The following is a 27,444-nucleotide window of genomic DNA, read 5'->3' on the forward strand; positions in this document are numbered from 1 at the left end:
TTTCTCTGTAATCATGCCAGCACTTTTTCCATCTTCTCAGCCCTTGAGGAAATGTTAGTGTGGTCAATAAGGAATATGGTAAATGTAAGTTTTAATTTATCTGTAATTGTCCTTTTTGGAGACCATCCCAAAAGTAATTTATTTGAATAATCTTAATGACCAAACTGTCCTTTGCAGAAATATAAAATAACAAAGTCCAGTTTTACCTTCTCATTTTAGTACTAAAATAAGAACAGTTTCCAACAGCTCTTTTCCCATTAGCAACTCCAGAAATTATTTTTTCCTCGCAAGGGTATCATGGGAGATGTTTTGAGGTTGCTACACCTTCAAATGGAACTGCAGGGAGAAAAAGTCTTAGCTTGCACATCACTGACCTGGATATTTTCCTGGTGATTTCAGAACACTAAGATGTTCGCTTATAAATTTTGTGACTCCACAATCATCCCACAAAGGAATGATACCTTGTGGGTGAAAAAATTACTTTCCAATCTTAGAATAAAAGCAGGTTTTCGGATTCATGTGGATCTTAACTTCCAGTGGAGCTGGAATTATAAGATCTCTTAGCTTTGTTTGTTCTTTATTGGTCCTGAGTAGAGCACATTTACCTAGTGGTTTTAATTTATTTCAAGCACACAATAATACTCCTGTGACTACTCTATTATGAGCTGTTAATGAACAGATCTCAAACATAAAAAGTGAATTTCGGCTATAAATATTTTGTGTGCAGAAGAGAAGTACAAATCAGTCCACTCTATATAAAGACTCTGTGGTTTTCTGGCTTTTAAGTTCCTGCACCTATGAGAGTTTTTCCTTTGTTCACTGTTATAGTCTCCTCATGCTGGCTTTATAGGGCACATAAACAATGGCTTGGGATTTTTTGTTTCACTATTTATAAGTACATAATGGGCATTCTTAATGCAGTTGCATTAATTCAAGTAATTACTGAAAGTTGTAGGTCACTATTTTTTTTTTTATATTCTCTTTTAAGGGATCTCATTCTAAATTGATTTATGCTTTTTTTTTTTTTGTAATAGTTGGTCTATATGATTTTAAGAAATGCAGTACTATTACAACTGATTTATAAAATAGGCTAAAAAAGTTGGTATTTAAAACAGCTAATTATATATGTCACTAGTGATTTCCTTTCACCTTGTACTTCAATCTGCTTCACTAGAATTACTTTTATTGTGTTGGAAGTTACATCAGCATAAAGCACTGAAAGTAGTAAGGGTAAAGCTCACAGATTCATCATATTGGTTTAAAAATCCACCTGACAAAAACTGTAGTTGCTATTAAAACAATGAAGTCTGAATTATTTTTATTTTTTAATACATTTGAGTTGCAAGCAGACATCTCATACCAAACAATTAATGTTGGATTTTATGTGAAGACTGTACCAAGTAAGAATAGTTTTTATTCATTTAAAATGAAAGGTAATGGGGTATGTGAAGCATAACAAGTTTTAGCCCACAAGGAATTCATAAATTACTAAAACTTGAGAATACACATTAATTACATTTATGGAAAAAACTTTAACTTTTTGTTCCCACAAAGATGTTCCTACCTTACTTTTTTAAATTTCAGTTCAGTGAATTTTGAATTTTGGACAAAGCAATTGCTTAATTCTGATCATTTCTAGTCAGTCTCATCATCACTATCCAATCTTTCCAATAGATTCATCCATGGAACAAACAATTCATTAATTTAACATCCTCATGTTAAAACCTGTGACTTTATTGCTTATACCTCACTTTTTAATCTCACATCCATTCCCCACGTGTCAGTTGGGAACTCTATGACTCCACCTAGTTTACCTCAGGGCACAGAGTTTATAGCCCTTAGAAAAGTCAATTTCTAACAGTTTATACTTTCTACCTTTTTTTAAAATGTACAAGAATAGCAGAAATAAGTATTCCTTTATTTGTTTTATTTAGTTTTAAATTATGAAATATTTGTATCTGCTCCATGAAATTGTTATTATAAACAAAGAAGGTATGAGGTGGGGAAAAAAACCTTTGCTTTAGTACTTAAATATGTAACTATATATGGCCTGGAGGAGGCTTATTGGCTCTTTAAGACATGTAAAGAATTTAGTACCTTTAAACTATTAGAAATTACACTTTTTATGGAGGTTAAAATAATCTAGTCATAACTGAGGCCAGATCCTGTTTTCATGAGCTAATGACTCCATTGAGATCAAGCCAAGTGTATTGTAAAGTGATTTAGTAGAGATGCATGTTACATGCTTTATGGGATTCCTCAATGCCTTGGATTGTCCTACTTTTATAGAACTACATTAAATGGGTGTGGGTTTTTTCCCTAACTGTGATTGGAAGATGACATATAATTTGGGTTTGGGTAGGAGTAAGAATTTGGTTGGTTGGTTTTTTTTGTTTTGTTTTGGGGGTTTTTTTGTCTGTTTTTTTGTTTGTTTGTTTTGTTGCTGTTGTTATTTTGAAGGACTCTCAATCAGTGTGGAATTCTCTTTCCTACTTTACAATTTTGGAGATGCTTTGGTTTCTTTGGATTCCTTCATTTCTCTTGGTAAAAGTTTCTGGTTTGTGACTCACATCTCAAAGCATGGCTGAGTCTCATTTGTGCTTTGTCACCAACTTCTACTTGCAATACACTTTTCTGAGTTGCTGTGGGTTGTACCAAAGTGCTGCCTGGGAATGAGCTGCAGAGCTCCATTCTTTGTGCACAAGCACCACTCCAGCTCTGGCTGAGGCATGATTTTACTGGAGCAGTGATGCAGAGCACAACTTCTCAAGTCCCCACCCATTCTGACTGTGGATAAGGACTTTTTCTTTTACAGATTTCTCCATAAAGCCAGGTGACAGACATCATTTATGCAGAGAGTTGAAAGGCTTTGACTGATTACCAATTAGAGGCAAATCCTGCAAGAATTAATTCATTAGAGAAGGCAGATGAGGAATGCTGCTCTTGTCATGAACTGGAAGAAAACCAAGAATGCAATGAACTAAGCAATGACAAAGTCACCTCTGAATTTTATTTGCATATAAGAGAAAGGTCTTGAGTTTGTTACCTGACAGGTAGTATCAAAATATCAAAAGACTGGACAGAGCCCTTTATCAGGACTTTTCTTCACATTTCTGGAGTTTATGCAGCTCCTGTTTTAGCTGCTGGGGAGAAGTACCCTTTGAACACAGGAGTGGGTAATCTCAAGGCTGATCTAGTGTGCCATTGCATAATTTTTATGTCTTAAAATGGCTGGGTTCTCATTTAGCTTAGAAATTATGAAAAAAATAATGGGGTGGGGGTAGAGCCCAGATCAAGAATAATAAAGATTTATATTTAATCAAAGGTTCTAATTTACTATGAAATAATTCTGTAATTTTGTTCATAGTTATGCTTTTTTTTTCTTGCACTTCTGATCAAGTAGAACATGCTAAAGCTGAATGTAAACTACATTTGGTCACTTTGTGTGGGCTGAAAGCAGAGTATCCTTTCTACCAAGATCCATAGAAAGGTAATTTTGTGTTGAATAATGTGCATTAGAGTGCAATAGCTCAATGTAATTGCACATCTCATCCCCACAGTGCTCTGTTTCACACACAGGAATTCCCATCTTAGAGCAACCTTAGCTCCTGCTCTTCCTATTGCAGTACAGTCAAAAATACTGGAAGAAACCCATATCCCTAAATTTCCTTTCAATTTGTTATACAGAAAGAAATAGATATTATTTATTATGGTATTATTTATTGATTATTTATATTTTCTACAGAAATACATATGTATATATGCATACAGAAATATATACATATATGTATATAACCTTTTTCTAGTTCTCTGCTCTTTTACTGTCTTGCTTGGTTGATTAGTGTTTGACCATAACCAGGATTGTTAGGAAGTGACATTAATTGTAAGTAATTGCATTTCTTCTAAGATATAACTTGACATTATTAACATTATTGATTACACCCATGTCCCTACAAAGTATGTAACAGGAAAAATACGCATTCCCTTCCTACCATTCAAAATGCTGAGGAGAACCAACCCTTCTCTGCCATACCCACAGGAAAAGCTCTTTGGAGAAAAAAGATAAGCAGTGTTTGTGCTCATGTTGAAATGTGTTATTAAATACCAAGAGCTACTAAAACAACTTTAAGATGCTGATACAGCTTCCTAATTGGGGAGTTACCACCATTTTATATACTGAAATACTACATTTCAAGGAAATAGTCACTATTTAGTAACTTTCTGCATCTGCTGTAAAATTAGTATTCAGATTGCTTTTAAGCAAAGACTAGATACAAAATTTAGCTCCTTTAGTGTTACATTTTTTACCATAGCTTTTAAGCATTTTCATATAGTGTATAAACCAGTTTTAAAGTACTCTGGAAACTCTTAGAGATATTAATGTACTCAAAATAGAAACTAGTGAAGCAAGAGTGAGTATAGTTATTCTAAAAAATAAATTCTGGGTCCCTACTGCATAATTTGCTTTTTTCAACATAAGATGTATTTACAAATTATAAAATATTTTCCCAGTATCCATAGTTTAATTTTTTCTTACAACAGTATAAAAAGGCTGCAAATAGGAAAAATTTTCAGGACTTTAGTTTGAAAGCAAAATGTACATATAATTCCATGCATTTACAAGTACCTCCAAGTGTGCCAGCTTGCAGCCAGTCAGAAAAAGCAAATAGCAAATGTGACATTTCTGTACAAATAATATTTATTATTGAGTAAAATCCTTAAATTGTTTCATTTAAGCCCTTCAGAGTTAGAGAACAGGGTGTGCAAAAAGGATTTCCCATGATCACTCCAGCTACCACAGCAGTAAAAGCTCTAGAAATAGGAGGAGGAAAACAGCTGGAGCAAGGCCTTCAAATAGTTAAAATGGTTGTGGTACCAATAAAAGGTTGGTGACTTACTGGAATCAATTAGCCTGTGAGAATTTTCTCACAGGGATTAAGATGTTTGTGTAGACAACGTAAATGACTCTGCATATCCTGAATCTGCCTATTATTTAATGTTTCTGGTTAATTTTATCGTATTGAAATTTCAAGATAGGATGGAATCCTTACTTTTTATTTAGCTTCATATAAAACTTCTTTGTGTGCTTCTGACTCCTCCCAATGTCCATTACACCAGCAGTAATTTGGTTTGATTAGACATATGTTTCCTAATTACATTCCTGAGAAGGATCATAGAGATGAAGGGCGAATGAGGGAATTCTGTAACTGTTTGTGTTGAGAGTGGCAAAATATTATTACCTTTAAACTCTGAATGTGCTGGCAGTTCTTTGGCTCTAGAAAACATTTCTAGGGAGTTTGCTACAGGCAATTCAGTAGAATCAGCTGATAAAAAAAGCTGTTCCTTAACTAGTAATCAAGGCCTGCTTCCAGGAAGTTCCCTGGAGCTGGAGGCTTGCATTTAGCCTGATGAGTAGCTGCATCTTTCTGTCTATTCAGCTTTAGACCTTAAAAACTCCCTGAAATTCCAGTCCAACATTTCTAGATTCTGCCAAGAAATTGCTTGTTATTGGTCTTGTTGTACTTCAATGGTGACTTTCAACAAAGGAAGTTACACTGTGGTAACCAACTAGCTAAAGCACAAAAAAAATAGCTTATGTTTCCTTTTCCCCCCTTGTATCTAATTCTTTATAAGTGTCATCTCAAATATGAAAATTAAATTGAAAATAATTAAGAACTAATCCTTTATATTTTATATTAAGGAGTTAAAACATGATAGAACTACAGCTCCTTTTCATAGGATTTCTATCCAGCATTGTTTTGGGTCACTTTCAAGTGCTGAAAATCAGTACAACTCCTAGATTTTTCACTGAAACTATGCCAAGTTATACCATTTCAGAATCAGCTGAGTTTAGCAATCCCTATTCTATTAAAAAAGCCCAAACCCTTTTATTGATGTTTCATATAAATGTAAACATTCAATTGTTTACAAATGTTTTGGAAGAAATGAACAGTCTTTCCTTTGACAATTAGACAAATAATTTAAAAATAACTTCTGTAGTAGAATCATTGTAAGAAATCTTAAGAAAATATTAATTAGATCCCTAAGAAGTTTGCAGCTCTTGATTTGTCCAGAGTTTGCATCCAGGTAATGTCCAATAAAAATATTCCCTGTTTGAAAACTGAGATCACCTGTGGACAGGCAAATCCTTTGAAGTCGCTTCAATCCTCTGTGACCTTGAGGGATTTCCTTGAAATCTTGAGCTGTTCTTCAGTTGGACTGAGGGTCATTTCGAAAATGCATTGCTGAAGGTTCAAAAAACTGGAAAAAAAGTTTGGAGAGGTTTAAACTGTGGGTTGTTAACCACTGTTAACAATAACTGAGTTAATCCACAAACCCTTGTGATTTCCAACTCTCTCAGCAGACTCAAAATAAAACTGCATTACAAGGAGAATCCTCTTAGAATTTGATGCTCATCACCTGGATCATCAAGGCCCAGTTGTTATGTATGGCAATGACTGTTCCTCCTTTATTTTTCCAGTGCTTAAACTGAAAAATGATGTAATGATATGCACTACAAGCTTTATAATATCAATGTACTGAAGCAAAATAGTTTTCGTGCTCTTGTTTCTTTCTCTGTTCCTTTTTCTTCACACCTGACATCAATAGCATCTTTGACTTATGTAAATCTTCTCCTGCCATCCTGCTATGTTCTCTGCATCCAAATAATATCCAGGACTCAGCAACTTTGGTCTATTCTGTGACTTTGTATCTTCCTGTGCTCCCAAGAGTGAAAGCTGCCTCTGCTACTTTTTCTGGATTTATCATCAAGATTTTAACATCATCTCCTTATCTAGTTTGATTTACTCCATTATTCCATGTTTTATTACATGAGAAACTATACTATAATGTTACATATAAAAAAAAAGATAGATAAATTTAGAAATAAGGTGCATAAGATGATGTGTCAGTGGCATATGCATTGTGAGTTATATGGCAAAAGTAGTACTTGCAACTCTTTAAAAGGGGACTCTTTGCATTCTAAATCAAGAAAATTTTAAAATCAACTGAGTGTGAGATTCACCTCCCAAGGTCACTGTCACATAAATTAGTATTCAGCTATTATGTGAATACACATAAATTAGTATTCAGCTAAAGGACTTAGGAAGATTTAAAACCAAAAACAAAGCTAAAATGTGCTGTATGACAAAATACAAAGCTAGAATATATTTTTCCTCATTTGTCAGAAAGGCTTGCTCTTCTTTCAAGAACTTTTCTGTTTGTCTAATTTAGACAAATGTGTCTTTTTCATTACTGTGTAGAGCTTTTTGTGGATGGCAGCTATTACTGTACCCTATAGAAGAACATGAACCATAGAAATGTTCCGTCCTCCATGTATAATAGATGGGGATGCTACATCCTCAAACCTTCCACCTAATTTAATTCACCTTACATAGAGAGGGAGTAAGTCCTCTTAGAGTAACTCTGATGCTTTATTTTTTTCATAGTATAAATAGCACAGTGATATCACTATAATTAGCACCTGTCAGCATTAACTTATAAAACCTTTTGAGAGAAAAAGGGGCTTATCTTACAAGTGTCTTACAGCATTTTCTGTGGTCAAAAAACTAGCATCCATTATTTTATAGATTTTGTAGTCCTTTGGTTATATTAGATTCTACCAATATACAGTCTGACAAAATACAGTCAGAGAACTTTGCTAGTTTAATTTCTTTGTTTTGACCAGTACATTTTTTTTGTTCTGCAATGCTATTGCTATTCCCCAGTGCAAACCCCATTTACACTGAAATATCTTATGTATCAAGTTGCACAGTGGATGATTGCTATTAATAAGAATGTTTTCTCACTTTTCCAATAGAGAATTCAATCCTTTATTTAAATATTAAGACCAAAAGATGAATGTTATCCCCCTCCATGTAAAAAAAGCATTCAGGTGAATTACTTAATTTTAACCTGGATTTTTTTTTTCTTTTTTTTTTTTTCAGAGAAAGAAAAAATTTTTTAATTTTTTTCAAAAATTTTCAAAAATTCAGAGAACGGTGCTGTTTTAATTTAAAATATAGAAAATTTTAATCTTGTAATGAAAGTTTGCTACTAAGCTTCCTGGTTTGCAAAGCTTGACTTGGTGCAGTATGTATGGAAGTATAAATACAGAGTTCAGTGTAAGATACTTTTGCTCTCTGTCCAGTCCTGGCTGCTCTCCCTGTAAGAGTGGTGAGGCCCTGGCACAGGTTGCTCAGAGAAGCTGTGGATGCTCCATCCCTGGAATTTTTCAGGATCAGATTGTACTGGACTTGGAGCAACCTGGTCTAGGGGAAATTGTCCCTGCCATGGCAGGGGTGTGGAATTCTATGATCTTTAAGCTCCCCTCCAATCCAAACCAGTCTATGATAACATTCAAATGTTTAAAGGCATACTTTTATTAAAAACACCCTCTTCTTTATACAAACTTCAAAAGCAAAAAATGTCTGTGTAATTTACATACTCTTAGTTTACATGTATAGTAAACAAAAAGGTGATTAACCTGAAGAGAAAATTATTAATGGCAGGGGAAGAAAAAATTAGCCAAGGAGCACTTTGAAAAGCAGTCAGTCCCCAAAGTTCTCATAAATCTTATGAGATTCCATACACAAAAATGACTTTTTCATTTCTATAACACATTATCTAAGCCAAAGAAAATTGCTTAGTAGTGTATTGAACTCGTACCAAACAGCTTAGAAAAAAGCTCCTCATTTCAAGCACCTCTGTGTCATTACACTAACAAGGCTGCTCGTTCCAGCTGAGGCTCTGAATCCAGAACATGAAGTAAAAAACTCTTCTTGTTCCTCCTTCAAAGCCAAAGGAAGAGCCTGGCCAAAAAATAATGATAGGAGTTGAAAATGACCTTTGATTCCAGCACTAATAACCTGCTTTTTCCAACAGGGTCATGAAATGCCTGATTGATTCTCTGTGTACCTCCAAAGACATTAGGTAGCTGTTTGGTCTAAGCACATGATTTGGTGAATCATGTTCTGCACTCCAAACTGCACTAATAAAAATCCTAGAAAGTTGCAGTACAAGAGCTGGTATACTGGAAATTTGTTTATTTCAATAATTTAATTAGATTATTTCATCTTTATTATAAACAAAAGTCTCATGAACTCAAAAAAGTAACTTAAAAAACTAATATACCTGAAATACTGCACAAAATGCACTTTTTAAATTGAATAAGCTGAATAATACTGTAACAACATTAAATCTGGTGGGCCTGAGGGAGCCAAAGATTAACTACCATTGAAGCACTCCATGCTTTGTTCACCCAACTTTTGTATTTGTTCTCTTTGAAAATAAAAGCTTACATATTTTTAATATACTTTAAAGCAAAAAGAATCCTGGTTGTTGAAAGCAACAATTGGTGATATAATGTTTGAATTAGAAACCTAGCAGTGTATATCACAATTATTATTAATTATAACTGAGTACACAGATGCAGAAATGTAATTTATGAAGAAGATCTTGGTCAAAATTTACATAATTGTTTAAATTCTTCATAATTCAAAACACCCCAGCTTTCAATATTGTTCTCTTTTCTAAGCCTTGCTGCTGGATTTCTGTTATTCTGTAATGCTACTACAGAACATAATTTCTGAGCTTCTGAGCATGTTTGTCAGCTTGCACAGTAGCATTTAAAAATATTTATAGTCAGCACTTAGTCCTAGATTTTGGAAGTATTTTAAAAGCCTGGTTCTAATGTTATTATTAATATACGAGGTTTAGTGTAAATATTTCATCACCACCAAGGGAAATGGCAAGTATGTTCCAAATATTTCTAGATCCAGAATGTGAATGGTTTAATCACTGGAGTCTTGGCAAGCTGAGGAGCTGGCCTCTGAACAGAAGTTGTCATGATCAGACATGAGCTTTTCCAATACCTACGTTCTCTGACTGAGATAAGTAATTTGCACACTTAGTCAATATTTTAACAGCAGGATCAGTAACTCTGGCACAAATGCTAAATTTAGCACTGGGCAGGGTTGGAGTGGCCAGGAGCTGGCAGCTGTGACCTCTTGAGAGACATCTGCAGGAACATTTGTGAGAGACAGTGTCTCCTACCTTCCTGCCCTCACAATTCCACAGAAGCTGCTTGGCAGCACACCCCATCTCTGAGAGACAGCATTTTCCAGATCATACTGGTAGGCAAAATTAGATTCTGGTAGAGCAGCAGCCTTCTAGCAGAGGTAAGGTGTCACCAAATTAGATGATCAGCACTGTCTTGTTGCTTTGAACTGCAGCATCTCTTGGCTGCCCACGAGATTTCCCTCAGCCTGCTTTACCTTTCATCTAGGAAATAAAGGTACAGCCTGATCCCCACTGATACCAGATTTTCAGCCTCTGTTTGTATTGATGTAGGGACTTTGTGCATTTGGTGCTATCTAGAAACCATCATTATCTCTCTAGCTGTCCTAAATAAACTAAATGTACCAATCAAATTGACTACAATGTACAGTGAGATCCAAAACTCTATAGCAACGAGGCAAATATTTTTTACCAAGGAAATAGGATGTCATTAACTTGGGAAAAATAGAAATTTAAAGCATAAAATACTTAAAGTTTAATGACTGATTACTGACTGAATATCCTAGACATGCTCCATTTGCAGGTCTCTTCTGGACCTCCTGGCTATCTAAAGGTGTAATCACTCTCTGCCTGATTCACAAACTTAAGAAAATATTTTTCAGCCTTATTTGCATAAGGTTGTATGATTTATATAAAAAACCAGGAAAAATATATTGAAATTTACAAAACCAGGTATTCTTGATTCACAAATTTTATACTGCATTTACTAATCTTTTATACTATATAACAAATTTTTTGGGGGGACTTATGGTACTAGCTCCCTGAGAAAACCTTAGGATATTAAAGTTCTTATCTCTTTCACTTCATAGCTTCAACAGGTATTTCCACCATTCTTTACAATAGGTTAAGAAATAGAAGATTTAAGATTTGTTTGCTGAGAACATCCTGTGCTGTCTTACAGAGAATTTTCTGCTCTGTGCAGCATGAGTTAGAGAGAAGTGTTTATATTTTCCCTCCTCAAACAACCTTTCTGCATTGTACTGAATGTTACAGCTGATTTTTTTGAGAAAACATTCTAGTATTGCTCAGAAAAGACTGATGAACTGAGTTGCAACAGTAAATGAACAATTGAAATAATGCTGGCCAAGTAAATATATTACATATTATAGAGTATTCAGAAAATATACTACTCACTTCCATAGTGTCTTTTGAAAGATAAACAACCCAGTACACCAGGTTGAATCCTGCAAATGCCACTGGAAAGAGGATCCTGGAATACTGGTCTATTTTGCTTGCACCTCCAATAGGTGGTGGTTGTGGTGGGGCTGGTGGAGGAACAGGCAGAGGCTGACACTGGGATGCAGTATTTGATATTATGCTGGGTTCAGGAGACTGCTCTGCCTGAGATGTGATGGAGTTCACTCGCTTCTTCAGGTTAGAGTTGGAGTCAGAATGCTGTGAAAGAAAAAGAGGGGGAAAAAAGGTGATATTTGGATACAGAGTCCTAGGCTTTGGGATCTTTAGACTTCTTTCCACCTTTTAACTTAACATTCTGATTTTGTTGTTCCTTCTCTGCCATTGTGCAATCTCAGAAAATCACAAAAATAATGCATCTATAACAAAAGATATATATTTTTATGGCCTAAAGTTTTGTTGTAAAGCCATTAAAGAAGTATGTGCTTTTTATAATTTTAACATTGTGATAAGTGGAAGCTCCAAGAGAGAAAAAGAAAAGATGAAGCTAAAAAGAAAATAAGGTAATGGTGTTTCTAAATTGTAGTAGGTTGGTATGACTGAAGTTTGTGTAGATATGGATCAAGATTAAACCAAACAGCAATACAGGCTGGCTCAGGTGCAATCTTCACTGGCTGAACCCGCTGATGAGTTTGGTAAACACTGAATGGAGTCAAGCAGTCATGCCATTTTTTTTCACTAGAAAACTGCTGCACAAAAGGCAATGGAGTAATTTTACAGCTGCTGAAGACATAAATGTTAAATTGTCCTCTTGTTTTTTCTAGGATAAAATTTCATTTAAAAATATATCTCATAACAGCCACAGCATTTCCATGCATACAACTGAAGACAAATATACTTAGCTGTAATGGGACTATTTTTATTTTCATTTATGGTGAAATGAAACCAAATTACTCCCATATTTTGTGCAGTATTCACAGCCAGGTCTAATTACTTTTCAGAAAGCTGTATTAAAACTCTTCGGAAAATTCAGCCAGAAGTCAGGGGCATGTAGAGCTTACCTCTTAGTTACTAGGCTAACATGTATATTAATTTTGTGCATTTGCTTTATTTGGGAACAAGCTGCCATTATTTTACTTTCACAAGAGTAGAAGTAATAGACTTCTTTCTTCCAGAAATTATTAGGAATAGGATCTACCCCAGGCTCTAGGCCTGCTCTAATGGGTATCAATTATCCACTTTCTCAGTAGTGTCAAACAGGAGGAAATATTCAAAAACCTTGCTGTTACTGCCATATCCCAGGATAGACATTAGTGGATGCATGGCAGCAGCTCTAAGATTCATCTGATGGCTGAGAAAATACAGAAGGATGCTGAGATTGACTTTGTTTGTTTGCTGTTTTGAGATGAAGTACTGTAGTGTTCTGTTAATATGGGGCTTAAGCCTAAAACTTTGTCCATAAAACTAAATTCCCTGATTATTGAGGAAAAATCTTGTGCACAAAATCACACAACATACACAGATGTTGTTGGATTTGAATATAAAGCTTTTTTTGGTCAGCAGAACAAGATGACCAAATGACTGAAGCAGATGAGAGAACTCTTGGACAATGTAAATAACTCCCAAAATAACAGTACATACATCTATAGTGAAATGGAAGACTAACATTGGAATGATTTTAAGGTAGAAAAATGCTATTAGATAGGCAATTTCGAAAGCCATTCATTGGGAGTGATTTAATGACAACCATTCACATAAATGTAGCCTGCTGTCAGCATTTTTGGGATTTATCTTGCAGGATTTCTATGCATGGGAACAGATTTTAGTCAGATAAATGACTGAGTCACTAAAAGGAAAGGAAGCATTTTCTGAAATACATTTTCCACTCTTGTACTTGGGCCACAATTTCTAGATAACAGTCTAACCTGGCACAACTGCTATCTCCTGGGTGACTTAAAGTAGTTGTAACAGGAATTATCCTTCCAGAAGTCATCATTACTGTCAGAGAATCAGAACAAGTGACATTTGCACAACAGGATGCCAAGTTCTGTTATGAATGAATGGACTGGTATCCAACTAAATTTCAGGAGAGATGGATTCCTCACAGCTGATTTTAGTCTAAACAAAAGGTGAAGAGAACATCACCTTACTCGAAAGGAAAAAGGGACTTTTCTGTATATCCCTTACCTATTGCTCTTTTTCTTCCCCTACAACCAATCACCACTTCCAATTTGCCTCTATATGTTATATGACTGGTGTCATGTTCTGAATGGATATTAAAAAGCATTCCTGCTCTGTGCCTATCTGGAACACAGATGTTTCATTTTGCATTTTCCAGTAACACAGCAAGAGACAGACAGATTTAAATGGAGGATTGAGCTACAGATGTGTCACAGAAACAGAAAGAGGGTTATCCATGTCCACTTGCACTAATCATAATAATAATCCCCCTCTGTGAACAGACTGGATGGCTGAGCCTGCCTTCGTGCTTTCACTCAAGTTCTGTTCCATTTGCTTGCATGCCCTGCTTTGAACAGAACTGTACAAGTTGTAAATTATCTTTTTTTTTCAGTCTTGTTTGTCAGTGTCTGTGGAATAACTTGACCTTTTGTGGAAACTATGTGGTTCCTAAAAATACAAGTGTTAAGGTGAATCTTAGTCCTTTCTATCTACAATATTCTGGTACAAGGTGAGTCAAATTCTACTCTGGATTATTCAGCATGAATCAGAAATTACAGTGCTGAGGTGATGGAGTTAATAGTGAGTAGAGCAGATGTAGTGTATGGTCTTTGGATGATGTTTAGTATTGAACATATTTAGAATGTGGAGGTAGGTAAACTTGTGTGATCATTTGAATAAGCACTTGAAAAGTGTAATCCTGGTCATTATTTTATTTATATTTATTAAATCTCTTTCCTATAGAAGGAGGATTGCTAAAGTAGGAGGATTATCTCAATGTGATTTTATCTCAAGAAAAAACCCTGAGTAGTTCTTTTCACTGTCTTTAACAGTCCTGTGTCCCCATAGTAGTGAACTCAGGTTCAAATATATTTTCTTCGAAATCCCTACTCAGGATAGGGAATTCTAAGTCCAGATTTATCTCAGATGTGTAATGAGGATGTCTCTCAGTATGGGCGTTGTTTGTAGACCCGACTGCTGCCCCAGAACCACAACTCATATTTTTCATTGGAATTCACTGCTAAACCAAGAGCAGGAGGCAGTGAGGAGACTGTATAATTCCTTATTACACTTGTTCTAACAGCAGCTACAGTAAATTGCCTACTGTATCTAGATTTAACTTCTCCTTTTGACAAAGATTACATACAGTAGCATCATGAAATTTTAACAAAACACAGAGAGAAAATGGAAATGAATAGTCTATTTTGCATAGCTCACAGAGCCAATCACTCAAGTAAGGACTGTTTTACAAGTAGCAAGAACAAGAAGCCTGAGGCACGGCACACAGTGTTGTAAGGAAAGAATGGATTTTCTGAAGTTGCTGAACCTTGATCCAGAGGTACTCTTGCACTCATGTGGAATGCGAGTCCCATCAGGCAATTAAACTTGCAGCTCTGTGTGAGGAGGCAGTGACACAGAGCACAGATTGCTGGCTTACTGTTTAATGTGAGACACCCCCACACTGCACTGGGCAGCACTGGTGTGTAGATGGCCTGTAAGGTAAGTCTGGCTTCTTATTGAGCTTTTGCACCAAGCTAGCTCATCCCCTGGAAAGCTCGCAAAGCATTCTCATCCTATCTCTCACAACCTCCTCAATATCACTTAAACTTGCTTATACTCAGAATATCTCAGGAGGCTTTCGCCAAATTTCTTGCCTTTCAGATTTAAAAAAAAAAATACACCATTCATAACCTTGGAATAAACAGAATTATTTGTCTGCTCTTTCTGATTCTTTTACTGCATGCTAACTGTGATTTATAAATGCACTTTGTTCTTATGTTTCTTTCCCCTCAAGCGATTTCTGTAATTCATATTTGTAGAATTCTCTTCTCTGTTGCTTTGTACTGCAAATGTATATTCTCACTATCAGTTTAGTTTATGATTTAACAGTAACATAAGTCTCTTATATATGCAACCCAGATACTGGCTAACGTTAAAAAAATGAATATCTGTATGTCCTTCCTTATCTCCCTTTACTCACAACTCTTTTTCCTGCTAGCAATGCAGTAAAAAGAGGTTCATGAGAATGAACTCTAAAACTTTAGATAAAAATAATATTATTTCTTCTTTTCTTCATAATTTATTTGATTAAAGACACTGAACTTTCATTATATCAAAACATACACACACAAACCAACTTAGAACCAGAGCTCAGTGTCTGTAAAAGGCAGAATGCCTAATTAAATGTATAACATTTTTTGCCTCTGCTCATTAATAAATACAGTTTGAGACATTTCAACCATTACAGGCATAACAACATGCTAGTGGCTTATCTCCCAAAGAGGAGTTAAACATGGTTTAACTACATTCACCAGTGTGATCTTCAAAAACTCTCCTTAGCTATTGAACAATCCTTATGCAGCATCTTCCAGCAGGAAAGTTCATTGCACTATGCAACATCATCTTTCGGCCAAGTACTAAGGAACTTCCCTCAATGCAGTCCTGTGCAGTTCCAGTATCCATCTCATGGCACAGATTCATTACAGACCCTAATTAGGACAGTTTTCTTGAATATCACATCTGTGGGATCTAATTAAAAGAAACGTCTATTGCAAATTATGTGTACTGTTTATAGCTATAAACAGTGTCCTGCATAATCAAAAACTGAGTATAGTTTAGAATTCATTAATAGCCCTAGCTTCAGGTATCTCTTTAGGAATTTCAAATTACCTTTACTAGAAACAATGAGAAAAAACATGCAGACTTGTTTTCATCATTTTTTACCCAGTTAAAGAGTTAAATCACTTAGGTTAAATTGCTCACTTGGAGCAGGGGAAAACCATGCTTGAATTCTTTCTTAATCTCCAGGAAATTAAATTCACTTCTCTCAGATTATAGCCTAAACATAAGGTGAAGGTGAATAAAGGGAGAGGCTGTTACCTATTACTTCAAAGCTATTTTACTTTGCATGGAAAAATCTAAAGATCTATATAGGCATGAAGCATAACTCAAAAATACCCAATCCCTATTGTATTAAAATTCCTGTCATATAAACCAGATATGCAGTAAGGAGAGCAGAGGCTGGAACTCTGGTCATTCTCTTTTCAAAGGGAATGAGCTATGGTAGAGTTTCTTCATAATGTTTATTTGTAGCATGCCAGAAAAAACATATAATTGGCACAGAGCCTCTCTGCTGTCAAAATATGTTTTTACATTAAACAGATTTAAATTTTCAAAGCCACATTTGACTCTTAAATCTATCAGTGTCTGCCCATATGGTTTTTTCCTATAATTAAATTTTCTTTATTTTGTTCTCACTACCCTCCTGCAAAAAAAAATTGCTTGGATTATGCCTCAATGTTGTCAGTCTTGACTGACAATTAAATCATATTTTAGGATGATACCTAAAGGGTGGTTGGTGATCCAGATAGAAGTACTCTGTTACACCATGATACTCATTAAACATAATATATTCCGATATAATTGTAGGAAATGAAATTCTCTCTGCCAGTGACATACAGATGTTCTGCAGCTGGCAAGCTTAAAGGGAATAAGAATCCTTCCCTCCCCAAGCTGGGTTGTTTTGAAACACAAGGCTGGAGGTAGAAGTAAGCTCTCCCAGAGGTATTTCACTGCTCTGTGCTGATTTCTGTTAAAACATAAGGACTTTTATAACATAACTGAAATCAAGCTGTTATTACAGGGTGGTAATCTTTTGTCTTTTACATGAAGCCTCTCACATGGAAAGGATTTCTTTTGATCCCATAGGGTTACTCCCTGACCATCCCACAAAGCATTAATGCAAATGGTGTCCTCCAGATAATATCACCAATTCCTTTCCCCTGCAACTTCCAGGACTGGGATCTTCCTGGGAAAAGAAAGCCATCAAGAAGAAAGAATGCAATTGATATAGAAAAGATACATTTGAAATGGGTTTAAAAGCTAAATGCCATCATGGTTTTATATATGCATGTATAAGATGTTTGGTTTTGACATGCTAAAGCCAGATTGGCCACCGTTGAGTAAGAACAGGTTTGTGTCAGGGTCCAGATGAATGCTCAGCTTGCTGCCCTCGTGTTCTGCAGTGGAACACCCAGTGTTTTGTGTTTCACACAGGTATTGCCTGCAGCTGATGAAGAGAGCAAGCCAAATCCTGCTCTCAGTTAACTGAGGTAAATAGAGAGGCTTTCCTGGAGCCAGCCCAGGCCTGCTGAGCTCTCAGCTCTCTGCTGAGCACACAGGCACAGCCTCATCTCTCTTACTGACCCCACCACAGTTCAGTGGCTGCAGCATTTTCTCCTACTTTCACTCTACACTAGAGCAGAATTTGGTGCTCTGACATATTTATTTTCTGAGTGTGCAGGTTTTTTCTCTACATTATAAACACCTGTGTTTTTATAATATAGAGAAATACTAGAGTGTATTTGAATAAACAATATTAAAATAGAGACTTTATTTTAATAAAATAGACTGAAGGGGGAAAAAGTCTCTTAATATTTTAATTTTTTTGTTGTTTTATTTTTTCAAAAAGCATTTAATCTGGAATTTAAATATATATATATATATATATATATATATATATATATATATATATTCTGTAGATATGTTTATCTTGACTTTGAGCCCTTACTCTAGCAAGAAACTGAGTATTATGCTGTGTGCCTTAAAAATAACTTCCCTAGGACGAGTAATGTAGCTATAGAAGCACAAGGCACGGTGAGACTGGCAGTCCAGAGGAAATGGTCATACACATGTAATCGACCTGTGTTAAATACACTGTCAGCATTCAAATTAGACACCTCAGGTCTGTTTCATATGAAAATATATCACTGACTGCAATATATCTATGGATGTGGCAACATACAGAAGTTCCTTCCCCCTTATCTCTACCAAAGGAAAAAAAAAAAAAAGGAATGAAAAAAGAAAAGCTTCTTAAAATCTGTTATCCTATAATCACTCATTTTTCCCAGAATGCCCTTCTGGAAGGGAACATTTTAAATCCAATAGCTAATTCTTCTAGAAACCTTTTTGACTACATCATCTTGCCTTCAGTTGTAAGTACCCCTTGTTTTTATGATCTCACTGAGTTTGCTCTTTCTCTTACTGCAGTTCTTATAGAGAACTGATCCTGAAATAAAAACATGGTGGAGGTATAGGGCTTGAAAATTACTGTCTTGCTTTGGGCAAGATCAGGTCTGTAGAATTTTGTGGACATTGTGGGCTGTTTTAGAAACTGAGTTTACTTTGGGACTTAAATGTTCTGAGATTTACTACTCTCTAAATCTGTATGCTGTCAGCTAGATGTAAATAGTTTTCTTGAGCAGATTGTTGCAGGGTGCTTCCTAGATGTGTATTTTATTCATTCCTAGATGCTTTCTTTTTTCTTTTGTCAGTTTCTACTTGGAAAAACTAACAAGTTAATATTTACAAAACAGGAAGGAGGGCCTTCAGTTTGCTCTTTGCTTGTTTAAGGCTGAAGACCTTGATAAGAAATTTGAGCCTTTTAACTTCCTTATCTTTTGTTAATTTGTTCAACAGAAATTTTATGTCTGGTGCCTGCCTTGGTCTGCTGGATTCATAGATCATGTAAATCTGGAGGAGCCCTATCATCAGGAGCAAGTTATTAGCTTATCTGGGCAGAAGCAGAAGATTATTTTTGGATCAGTTGTTTTCCTGAGACTGGGAATGTGCAGGGGGTGGCCACAGTGGCTGTGAATGCACCAGGAGCACGTGCAGTCAGCCTGTTTCCATATTGCTCAGCAGGGACTTCAGGGAGAACAAAAGTAGTATTTTTCATTTTGTTTTTTCCTTTCTAGTAAATCTCCCTATGGTTAACTCCAACTTGAATAAGGAAATGTGTGAAGGACAGGTCCAAGCTGTTGTTCCTCTTCAAGATGTAGTAGCTATCAGTATTTTCTTCATGCTATATAAAAGCAGGTGAACTTTGTGGTTTGTCTTTTCTCATAGCTTGTCCTCCAAAAAAGAATCAGCAAAACTTATCAGCTATGATTTTAATAGTTTGAAAGTAGTTAAATTTTGTAACTTTAAGTGCTATTTATCAACAGATGTGGAAAAATACTCTATGGTGGGTAAGGTGTTGCCTTGGTATGGGCACCTCTTAGATTGACTCCTTTATTCAATTACAGATTCAGAGGTTTTGCAAAATGTTATTCAAAATCTGTTATTTCTCTAAAAATGGAAATCATGGTGGTAGTAAAACTGATTTTGAAGCAGGAAGGCCACAATGATAAATGTATTTAACATATGTTATGAGATAGCACTCACAGTTTAGCATGAGATTTACAGAGTAAAGTTTGCAAGCAATTCTAACACAGTTTTTTGATACTAGGAAGACTCCCTGTATTTCGAGTGTACTAAAATCTATCCTTCATTTATGTTTTTTCCCCCCAAAGCTTCCACCAATGAAGATTTCAGTAGGGTAAGAGATGCTAAGTTTATGTAAAGGCTAATTACCCATCTTCTAAATGGCTCACTTATGGTCTGTACCCTTGTACTACAGTGATCCCATAAAAACCTGGCCAATGCACATGTTCATTCCATTGTACACTGTCCCACAAATTCTGCAGCTGCCTGACCACACTGCCTACAGCATTGCTCGAGAGAAGTATCATGGATAACAGTCTAATGGCTTTCCTTAAATATCTTGCCAAATGAACATCTCTCTAGAAAATCATATTGCAAATTAAAATAAACAGTACAAATAAATGAAGTATTTTCATTTTCTGGAATCAGAATGGTGTCTTTGATAAATAGACACAATCTGGTTACATAATCTGCTTCAGGTTAAGATCACTTTAATATTGTTTTGCATTCGCTACTTCAGCTGCCTGTTCCTATATGATGCTTATTATCAGAAAAGCAAGCAATTACCGAGACAATCTCGTCCTCTGCCGGTACAGTTGCTGCTGATAGTGCTGCTGCCAGTGCTGCTGCCCTGGCTGCCTTCCTCATTGCTCTCTGAGTCTGGAGATTGGTGAAGTAGTTGACAGCTGCAAACTCAATAAGTGCAGAGAAGACAAAGGCAAAGCACACGGCGATGAACCAGTCCATGGCGGTGGCGTAGGACACCTTGGGCAGGGAGTGGCGAGCGCTGATGCTCAGGGTGGTCATCGTGAGCACTGTAGTGATTCCTTGGAAACAAGAGAGAGAAGTGGGGGCATTAGAACTTTGCTTCAGCCCTGCTACTCTTCAATTCACATATATGACAAAAACCAAAGCACAACACCCTTTTTGATTTTACCTGCCATCCTACATCCCAGCTAACCAACAAGACTCCTAAGTATTTTGTATCTTTAAATAACTCATGTATACTGGATTCCACATCTAAAAGGTCTGGAAAAACTTCCTTAATGCATTGAGGAGACTGAAAGATAACAATATTCTACGTGGGACAGCTTCTTAGAATTGTGATAAACGTGGCTATAACAAAATCCAGGCTCAAAATATGAAGGAGATTTTCCTTGGTGGGTAAGTGGAATGTTTGACAGAAACCTGGATTTACATATTGTCATTCCCCAACAGTGATCCTCTCTTTCTCCTGTTGTTGTGCAAAATAGACCATGGCTTACAGAACCCTCACTAAATCAGTCAAATTCTACATTAAAAACAGTCAGAGCCTGATCCAAACATTTCAAGTAATAATGCTTTGGTCCCGAGCCTTTAATCACTGGATACATTTTTTAAGATTCACTAAGAGTATCTTGATTTGAAAGTGCTACAGATAGGGAAGGACAGAAAAGCTGCTACTCTAGAGCTGCTTATCTATTTTCACAGAGGAAATCTGGTCTTGTAGCTCATGGACCCCACGGTGTCCTTCACATGAATTCATGAATTAATTCTTTCTGTATTGGAGTGTACAGCATTAATAATGTAGGAAATATACTTCCTACTGCTGCCTGGTACAAGCAAAAAATGCAAGAACAAACTCAATCATTTACATACAAGCCTCTGTGACTCATATTTACTTATAATTATGCCTGCTAGAATGTAAAAACTGTGGGTTTTTAAAGACAGTGAGGTGGAGAATATCCTCTTCTATTTTCTACAGCTGGGAAAGGGTAGGTGGCAAAGTAAAAGAGGTTTTAATGTCATATTGTGGTGGTCATGTTTAGTTGATGAAGCAATATGCTATGAGTGATGCTCAGAGGAAAGGATGCAGTGTCATAGCATATTGCAGCATCCAGAAAGGGTGACATTATTTTCAGAGTTTCTCTGCACCTCTCACATGATGTGGCTTGCCAGATGTCTGAGGTTCACTACCTTCCAATGTCATTACTTATCACATTTTAATGAAATACAAATAGATGGTATATAAACTTGTAGGATTCCTACTTCTCACAGATCTTCCAGACTCATTTTATATGAATACAACTATGCTGAGATGTATTTCAATTTCAAAGGTCCAGAATGAACTTTTTGAAGTGATGTGTAGTTAGACTCTTCCCATGTGCTAGTTAGTAATATAATTGATATATTCTGTGTCTGAATAAAAACTTACTGCAGCAGGAATTTAACTTAGGAATAGGTCTCCTATTTTACAGATATAGATAAGAATTCACTCCATGTGGAGTGAATATTGATGAAATGCTCTGCACTGTGGAAAGCTACTTCATCAAACTGAATACCAAATTACAGTCAGTAAACTGCAACTGCTGATTGTTTACCCTTGTCTTTACATTTTGAACGCTTCTTGGTAAGTTTTGAAGAATGTTACATAATGCAAACACTGAAATCTGATAGCTAGTATCCATTTTGGAGATAAAAAAAAGTCCTTAAATTATTTTGTGCTGAAAAACTGGTTTAGGCACATTGTTATTCTTCTAATATTAATTTTTCTTCTCCCAAACTTAGTTTTCAGACTTACAAGTAAAAGTGAAATTGTATAATTCAAGTATTTGCAATATGATGCATTTTAAACCTTCTCCATTTTAAAATTTTCTTTCTCACTGAAAAAGACCACAAGTCTTTTTTTGTCATAAGGAATTTGCTCTCTTTTCCTTAGATTAAGGTATTCAGAATCCATGGGATTTTGAATGGATCAGGACTACAGATTCAAATGTGTAGTCCTGAAGTACAAATTCAAATGGATCAGGACTACAAATGTGCCCTGGGAGAAATCCAAATAGAATAAGGATTGAAACATTCTTTTAAAATGCTAACATCACTACTTTCCACAATACAGAATGGAGTTTATTTTATTCTTTTCATAAAACGTTTTCTCAAGTTCATGTTACTCTTCAGTACAACACCTAAGAGCTGTCATTCCAGTGTTTGGGGTATTTATATAATTATTACCAAATCAGCTACAGACCTACTTGCACATCTCTTCAAGCATGTACAGTTACCTTCCATGCCCACTATGTTGCAAGTATTTTTTACTCAAAATATAGAGGATGTGGCTCCACAATCCAGAGATGCAACATGAAGCCAAATCAGGTAGCATCATTTCTGGAGTATAAACCTCAGATTTATATGAACCAGGAGACTCAAAGCTTTGAGAGCATTAATTCAAACTACTGGAAAGAATGAAAAAGGCCCTGCCTGCAGTATGGATACATCTTTCTTATTATAACTTCAACCTGTACTAGGGACATTATTCATCTCACTAATCTTTATCCATCTAAAGCCCTTGTTAGTTGTCTAGATACCTTCATAGCCAAGGGGAAGAGAGCACTCCAGAATGAGTGTTAGATGAGGTGCATTATGTCAGAATCCATTCCATGTGTTTTTTGTTTTTTTGGTTTTTTTTTAAAGCTTTAACTCATATTGGTTTCATGAGACAATAAATCCATAGGAAAAAAAAACTCATGAAAAAGGAATAGGTTGACATTTACTTTGAAATTGTCCCTTTCTGCATACAAAAATACAATTGCAATACAATTGAAAATTGTCACAAACAAGTCTGGCTAACCAAACATTCTGAGTCAAGAATGTTGACCCTCGTAGGCAAATTTGCTATAATTTCACTTTAGTATTTGCTTTTGCTGACTGAAACCTACTAGCTGCCTTTCCTAATCCCCCCTGGTTTACAGTATCTGATTGATACAATGGATTCAATACAGTGAATGAAATGAATGAGAAAAGCAAAAAGAACAAATACCAGCCACAGTTCTTGCTGGAACAGACTCTTTGTTAATCCAAAACACAACTTGAGACAAGACGACAGTCATGATGCATGGAATGTATGTCTGAATGAGATAGTAGCCTATTTTCCTTTGCAGATGGAAATAGAGCAGCTGGAGTGAATATTCACCTAAAACAAACAAGCAGTGAAATGAATGAATGAGTGAATGGCAGATGGGATGCTGAGCCCAAAGACCTTAACACAGCATACCAAAAACTGTCCTGGCTGGAACAGACTCCTTGTTAATCCAGAAAGACACCTGAGAAAGAATGACTGTCATAATGCAAGGAGTGTATATCTGTATCATGAAGTAGCCCATCTTCCTTTGCAAGTGGAAATAAACTGTCATGATTACATATTCACCTGTTAAGAGACAAGTATGTCAGCATTATTCTGGTAACATGTGAGTGAACATTATTGGCTTAAACCCAACATAATATGTTCTGATGAAATCACAGACCTCTTAGTGCATAATAAAAATAAGCTGCTTAAAAAAAGGTAAGTGACCTTATGGAAACAGAACAGAATAATACTCGTTTTATGCATTTTTTTTTACTGGGATGGAGAGGCAGTGGGAATTCTTAAGAATCTCATGAAAAAAATATGTGTTTGATGGGACTGTATTGAAAATCTGTCTTTTAAGAGACAATGGTTAGAGTCTGTCCAAGGGTTTTACTTTTTATAATGGTAAAAGAATATTAATTTCATTCTATATGAAAAAATCCCTGTACTTTATTATCAAGGTGTTTCACAACACCAGTAGTTTCCACATGGCTCCATCTTACCTGTGTTAGATTTAATTGTTTCACTGGATACAGTTTGTCCTATGAGGTCATACTGGAGAAGACTGGAAGACTCCTGTGGTACTTCTACTGAATGCAATGGTCCTTTCTTCCAAGTATAAATTATTTCACTTTTTGGATAAGCATCTGAGTAAGAGAGGGCAAAATGACCATTACTAATTTCATATTTTATAAGCAGTTGAAATAAGTAGAATTTTGTAGTTCAAATGCCCACAGAAACATGCATCCTACTCTAGTTAAGTTCCTAACCTCATTAATAACAAAACTAAAAAAAAAAGCAGCAATAAGAGAATGGCTGAGGTGGGACCTGAGAGGAACAAGCTGTTGCTTCTTAATTTGCTATAAAACATACACATTGGCTTCCACAGCTCAACTAAATATTTTCAAAATTGACTCCTATAGACTATTTTCAAAATTAGAAGTAATATAGTAAATGTAGCAGAGGTTTTATGGTTTGTTGAAGGACCAACTTTGACTACCAGAAGTATAAGAATAATAAACAATAAAGCATGCTTCAACAGTCACCCTTCAGTGAATAAATCCATGTCCATATGAATAGTCAGAGTCTCAGAGAAAAAAAGTAAAATTCTAATATAAAAATAAAACTTAAAATTTCAGCTGTGTCACTAAGTAATATCTTAGGATCTTCTGACCTTCTGACCAAATGTGTTACTTCAGCAAACTGAAAGATACAGAAAAACTTACAGCTTCCAAATTTCAGTGGACAGGCGTGTCCATCCATTGGGAAATTCACCAGCCGCATGGGACAGTCAGCATTAATAGTTAGTCTAGAACACATAGTTGTAGATAATGAAAAAATATGGTATGTAGGAAAATGCTGATAGAATCAAAAATGCAGGTCAACCAAAAGCAGAAGAACAAAGCTCTCACCTCATAGTGTAAAGAATAGTTCCATTCTGCATAATTCTGAAAAGTTTGTTAGGGGTTGTCATATTGTGAGCAATTGATTTTTTTCCATTTCTAAAAAACGTGTCTGGTGTCCAAATTTTACTGACCATTAAATTGTTCAGTCTCAAAATTTCAGTTGGCCCACTAAACTTCAGCCTCTCATCAGTCCACGTCTGACGAAAGAAGACATCCATTGTGTATTCCTATGGAAAATAAATAGGGGTTGACATCTGTGTGTCCCTAAGTGGCTGTGGGGACAGTAACTTCATGAGACAACTTAACACACATGTCAATGGCATTTAATTTACTGCTTAAACACTCAATCCTATTATCATTAAGTAGTTGCTAAAAAAGTCATCCATGAAAACATATCCTATTTTCTTATTATTTGAAGAATAGTTACAAATGAATCAGTGAACAGATAATTTGACATGAATAAGGAAAAGAAATACCCTCATTGTACTCTCATAGATACTAAACTAATTCAAAGTGACTGAGGTCTAAGGAAATACAAATGTCTACCTTACAAAGTGAACAACCAAGCTATCAATGTTTAATTGCTAGAAACAAAAAAGAGACATTCAGTGACTCTTCTGCAGCTTCCTTTGGATATTCGCAAAGTGAGGACTAATCTGAGTCACATCACAGTAGGATTGTGGTGTCAAGTTAATATTAATCAATGGAACTTTTTTCCAAGAATTCTTAGTAATATTTTCACAAATCTTCAAAAAAGATCTCTCTGCAGAATTTGCTTAGGAAACAGAGCTAAACCTGGACAGAGGAAGATTTTGTAAGAATGCAAGGTTATGCCTTTTCTTTGACTGATGAAGAGTACTGGAAAACCTTTGGCAGTACTTGGAGCCCACAGTTCCCAGCCTGCAGAATGGATTGCAGGCTCATGTGAGCTGGTGTCAGAGGTGTGTACAAGGGCAAAAATAGCAGCCCAAGTCAACTTCTAGAAAGAGAGAAGCAATGTCATCCTCACTTCCATGACTTAATGTGTTCCTTGGGGCTATTGCTGAGTTGCCAGAGTCCACCTAAATCTGAACGTCTGTCTACATTGAAAGAGTCCACCCAAGTCTGAACGTCTGTCCACATTGACAGAGTCCATACAAGTCTGTAGCTGCCTGAGTTTGGGGGCAGCCAGCGTGACCGGGGCAGCCGTGTCAGCAATGGCACCATTTTCCTGCAGCTGCTCATTCGGCCGCCTCCTACCAGGAGCTCACCTTCTTCTTCCCAGGGTTCTAGAGGCATCTTTTACCTGCGACCGTGCCCTCACCTGGGGCTGTGTGCGCCCAGCCCCGGCTGGCACGGCCGGGAAATAGCTGTATGCAGCTCTGGCCAAACTGCTCTGCTGGGCCCTAGAGATTGTCGAAGAGATTAAGCCTCGTAATCTGCTTTAATGACGGTCAACTCAGATGCCACCGTAATGAATCCCGGGAAAACAGAGCAGGGGCGGCCAGCGGGGCCCTTACCATCTCCACGTCGGACACCGGCCCGAAGCTGGTCACGTAGATGTCCGTCTTGACTTCTGTCACGGCGCCTGCGGGACAGGAGAGGGGCTGGGAGAGGAGCGGGGCCGGGGCTGCGGGCCCCTGTTCGAGGGCAGCGGGGAAGCTCGGCGAGAGCGGGGCTGCGGGGCACGGGCAGCTTTGCTGTTCGCCGCCGCTTCTGGGGTTCTCTCCTCCCTCCTGCCGCGGGCGCGGGACCAGCCGCTCCTGCCCGGGCAGCCGGAGCGCTGCCTCGCCCTGCCCCACCCGCCGGCTCCCCGAGGGGACGAGGCTCCCCCGCTACCTCCAAATCCCGGTCGGAGCCTGTTGTCGTAGCCGTCCAACAACTTGTCGAGGATCCGAGTGATGTTTTCCGAGTAGAGGTCCGCCCCGTCGCCCTGGTCGCCCAGCGCCGTCCCCACGCTGCGGGGAGAGGCGAGTCCCCGTCAGCCCCGGCCCCGGGGGGCGCGGGGCGGGAGGCAGAGCGGGGAGCGCTCGGGGCTGGGCGCGGGGCTCACTCACCTCACAGCCACACACGCCCAGGCGAGCAGCAGAGCCATGCCGCAGGTGTGTGCGGGGACGCTCCGGTGCCCTCAGACCCGTCAGCTGGAGCCGGTGTCGGTGCGCATCCTTCACCCGGGCGCCGGGGCTCGGCCGGGTGAGGCTCTGGCAGAGCCCGGTGGCCCAACCCGGTGCCTCAGCCCGGTGGCTTTGCCCGGCTGGCAGAGCCCGGTGCCTCAGCCCGGTGCCTCAGCCCGGTGGCTTTGCC

At 37.2% G+C, this 27,444-nt stretch overlaps 1 protein-coding gene across 2 annotated transcripts; it reads right to left on the reverse strand.

The window, feature by feature from the left end:
* Positions 1-1,306: 1,306 nt before the first annotated feature.
* Positions 1,307-27,444, reverse strand: GABRA6 (gamma-aminobutyric acid type A receptor subunit alpha6). Of its 2 annotated transcripts, none has more exons than XM_085591046.1 (10): positions 27,198-27,444; positions 26,980-27,098; positions 26,661-26,728; positions 25,168-25,388; positions 24,982-25,064; positions 24,259-24,402; positions 23,450-23,602; positions 20,221-20,480; positions 11,212-11,472; positions 1,307-6,261 (listed from the first exon to the last, which is right to left on the reverse strand). In XM_085591046.1, the coding sequence occupies exons 1-10, from the start codon at positions 27,233-27,235 to the stop codon at positions 6,211-6,213; spliced, it is 1,398 nt and encodes a 465-aa protein (XP_085447172.1). In that variant the 5' UTR covers positions 27,236-27,444; the 3' UTR covers positions 1,307-6,210. The 2 variants fall into 2 exon arrangements, with proteins under 2 accessions (XP_085447172.1, XP_021405110.3); XM_021549435.4 differs by lacking the exon at positions 23,450-23,602 and adding an exon at positions 23,684-23,836 and having other exon boundaries at positions 3,699-6,261; positions 27,198-27,440.

This window comes from Lonchura striata, chromosome 13 (genome assembly GCF_050655825.1).
Source record: "Lonchura striata isolate lonStrDom1 chromosome 13, ASM5065582v1, whole genome shotgun sequence".
Taxonomy (NCBI): Eukaryota; Metazoa; Chordata; class Aves; order Passeriformes; family Estrildidae; genus Lonchura; species Lonchura striata.

Excerpts from the sequence above, each read along its gene's own strand:
- GABRA6 (XM_085591046.1), bottom strand. The coding sequence starts at position 27,235 with ATGGCTCTGCTGCTCGCCTGGGCGTGTGTGGCTGTGAG. Across the intron at positions 23,603-24,258 it reads AACAATTAAATCTAACACAG|GTGAATATTCACTCCAGCTG; the intron begins GTAAGATGGAGC and ends TGTTTGTTTTAG. Across the intron at positions 20,481-23,449 it reads TCCAGCAAGAACTGTGGCTG|GAATCACTACAGTGCTCACG; the intron begins GTATTTGTTCTT and ends CTTGTTTCCAAG.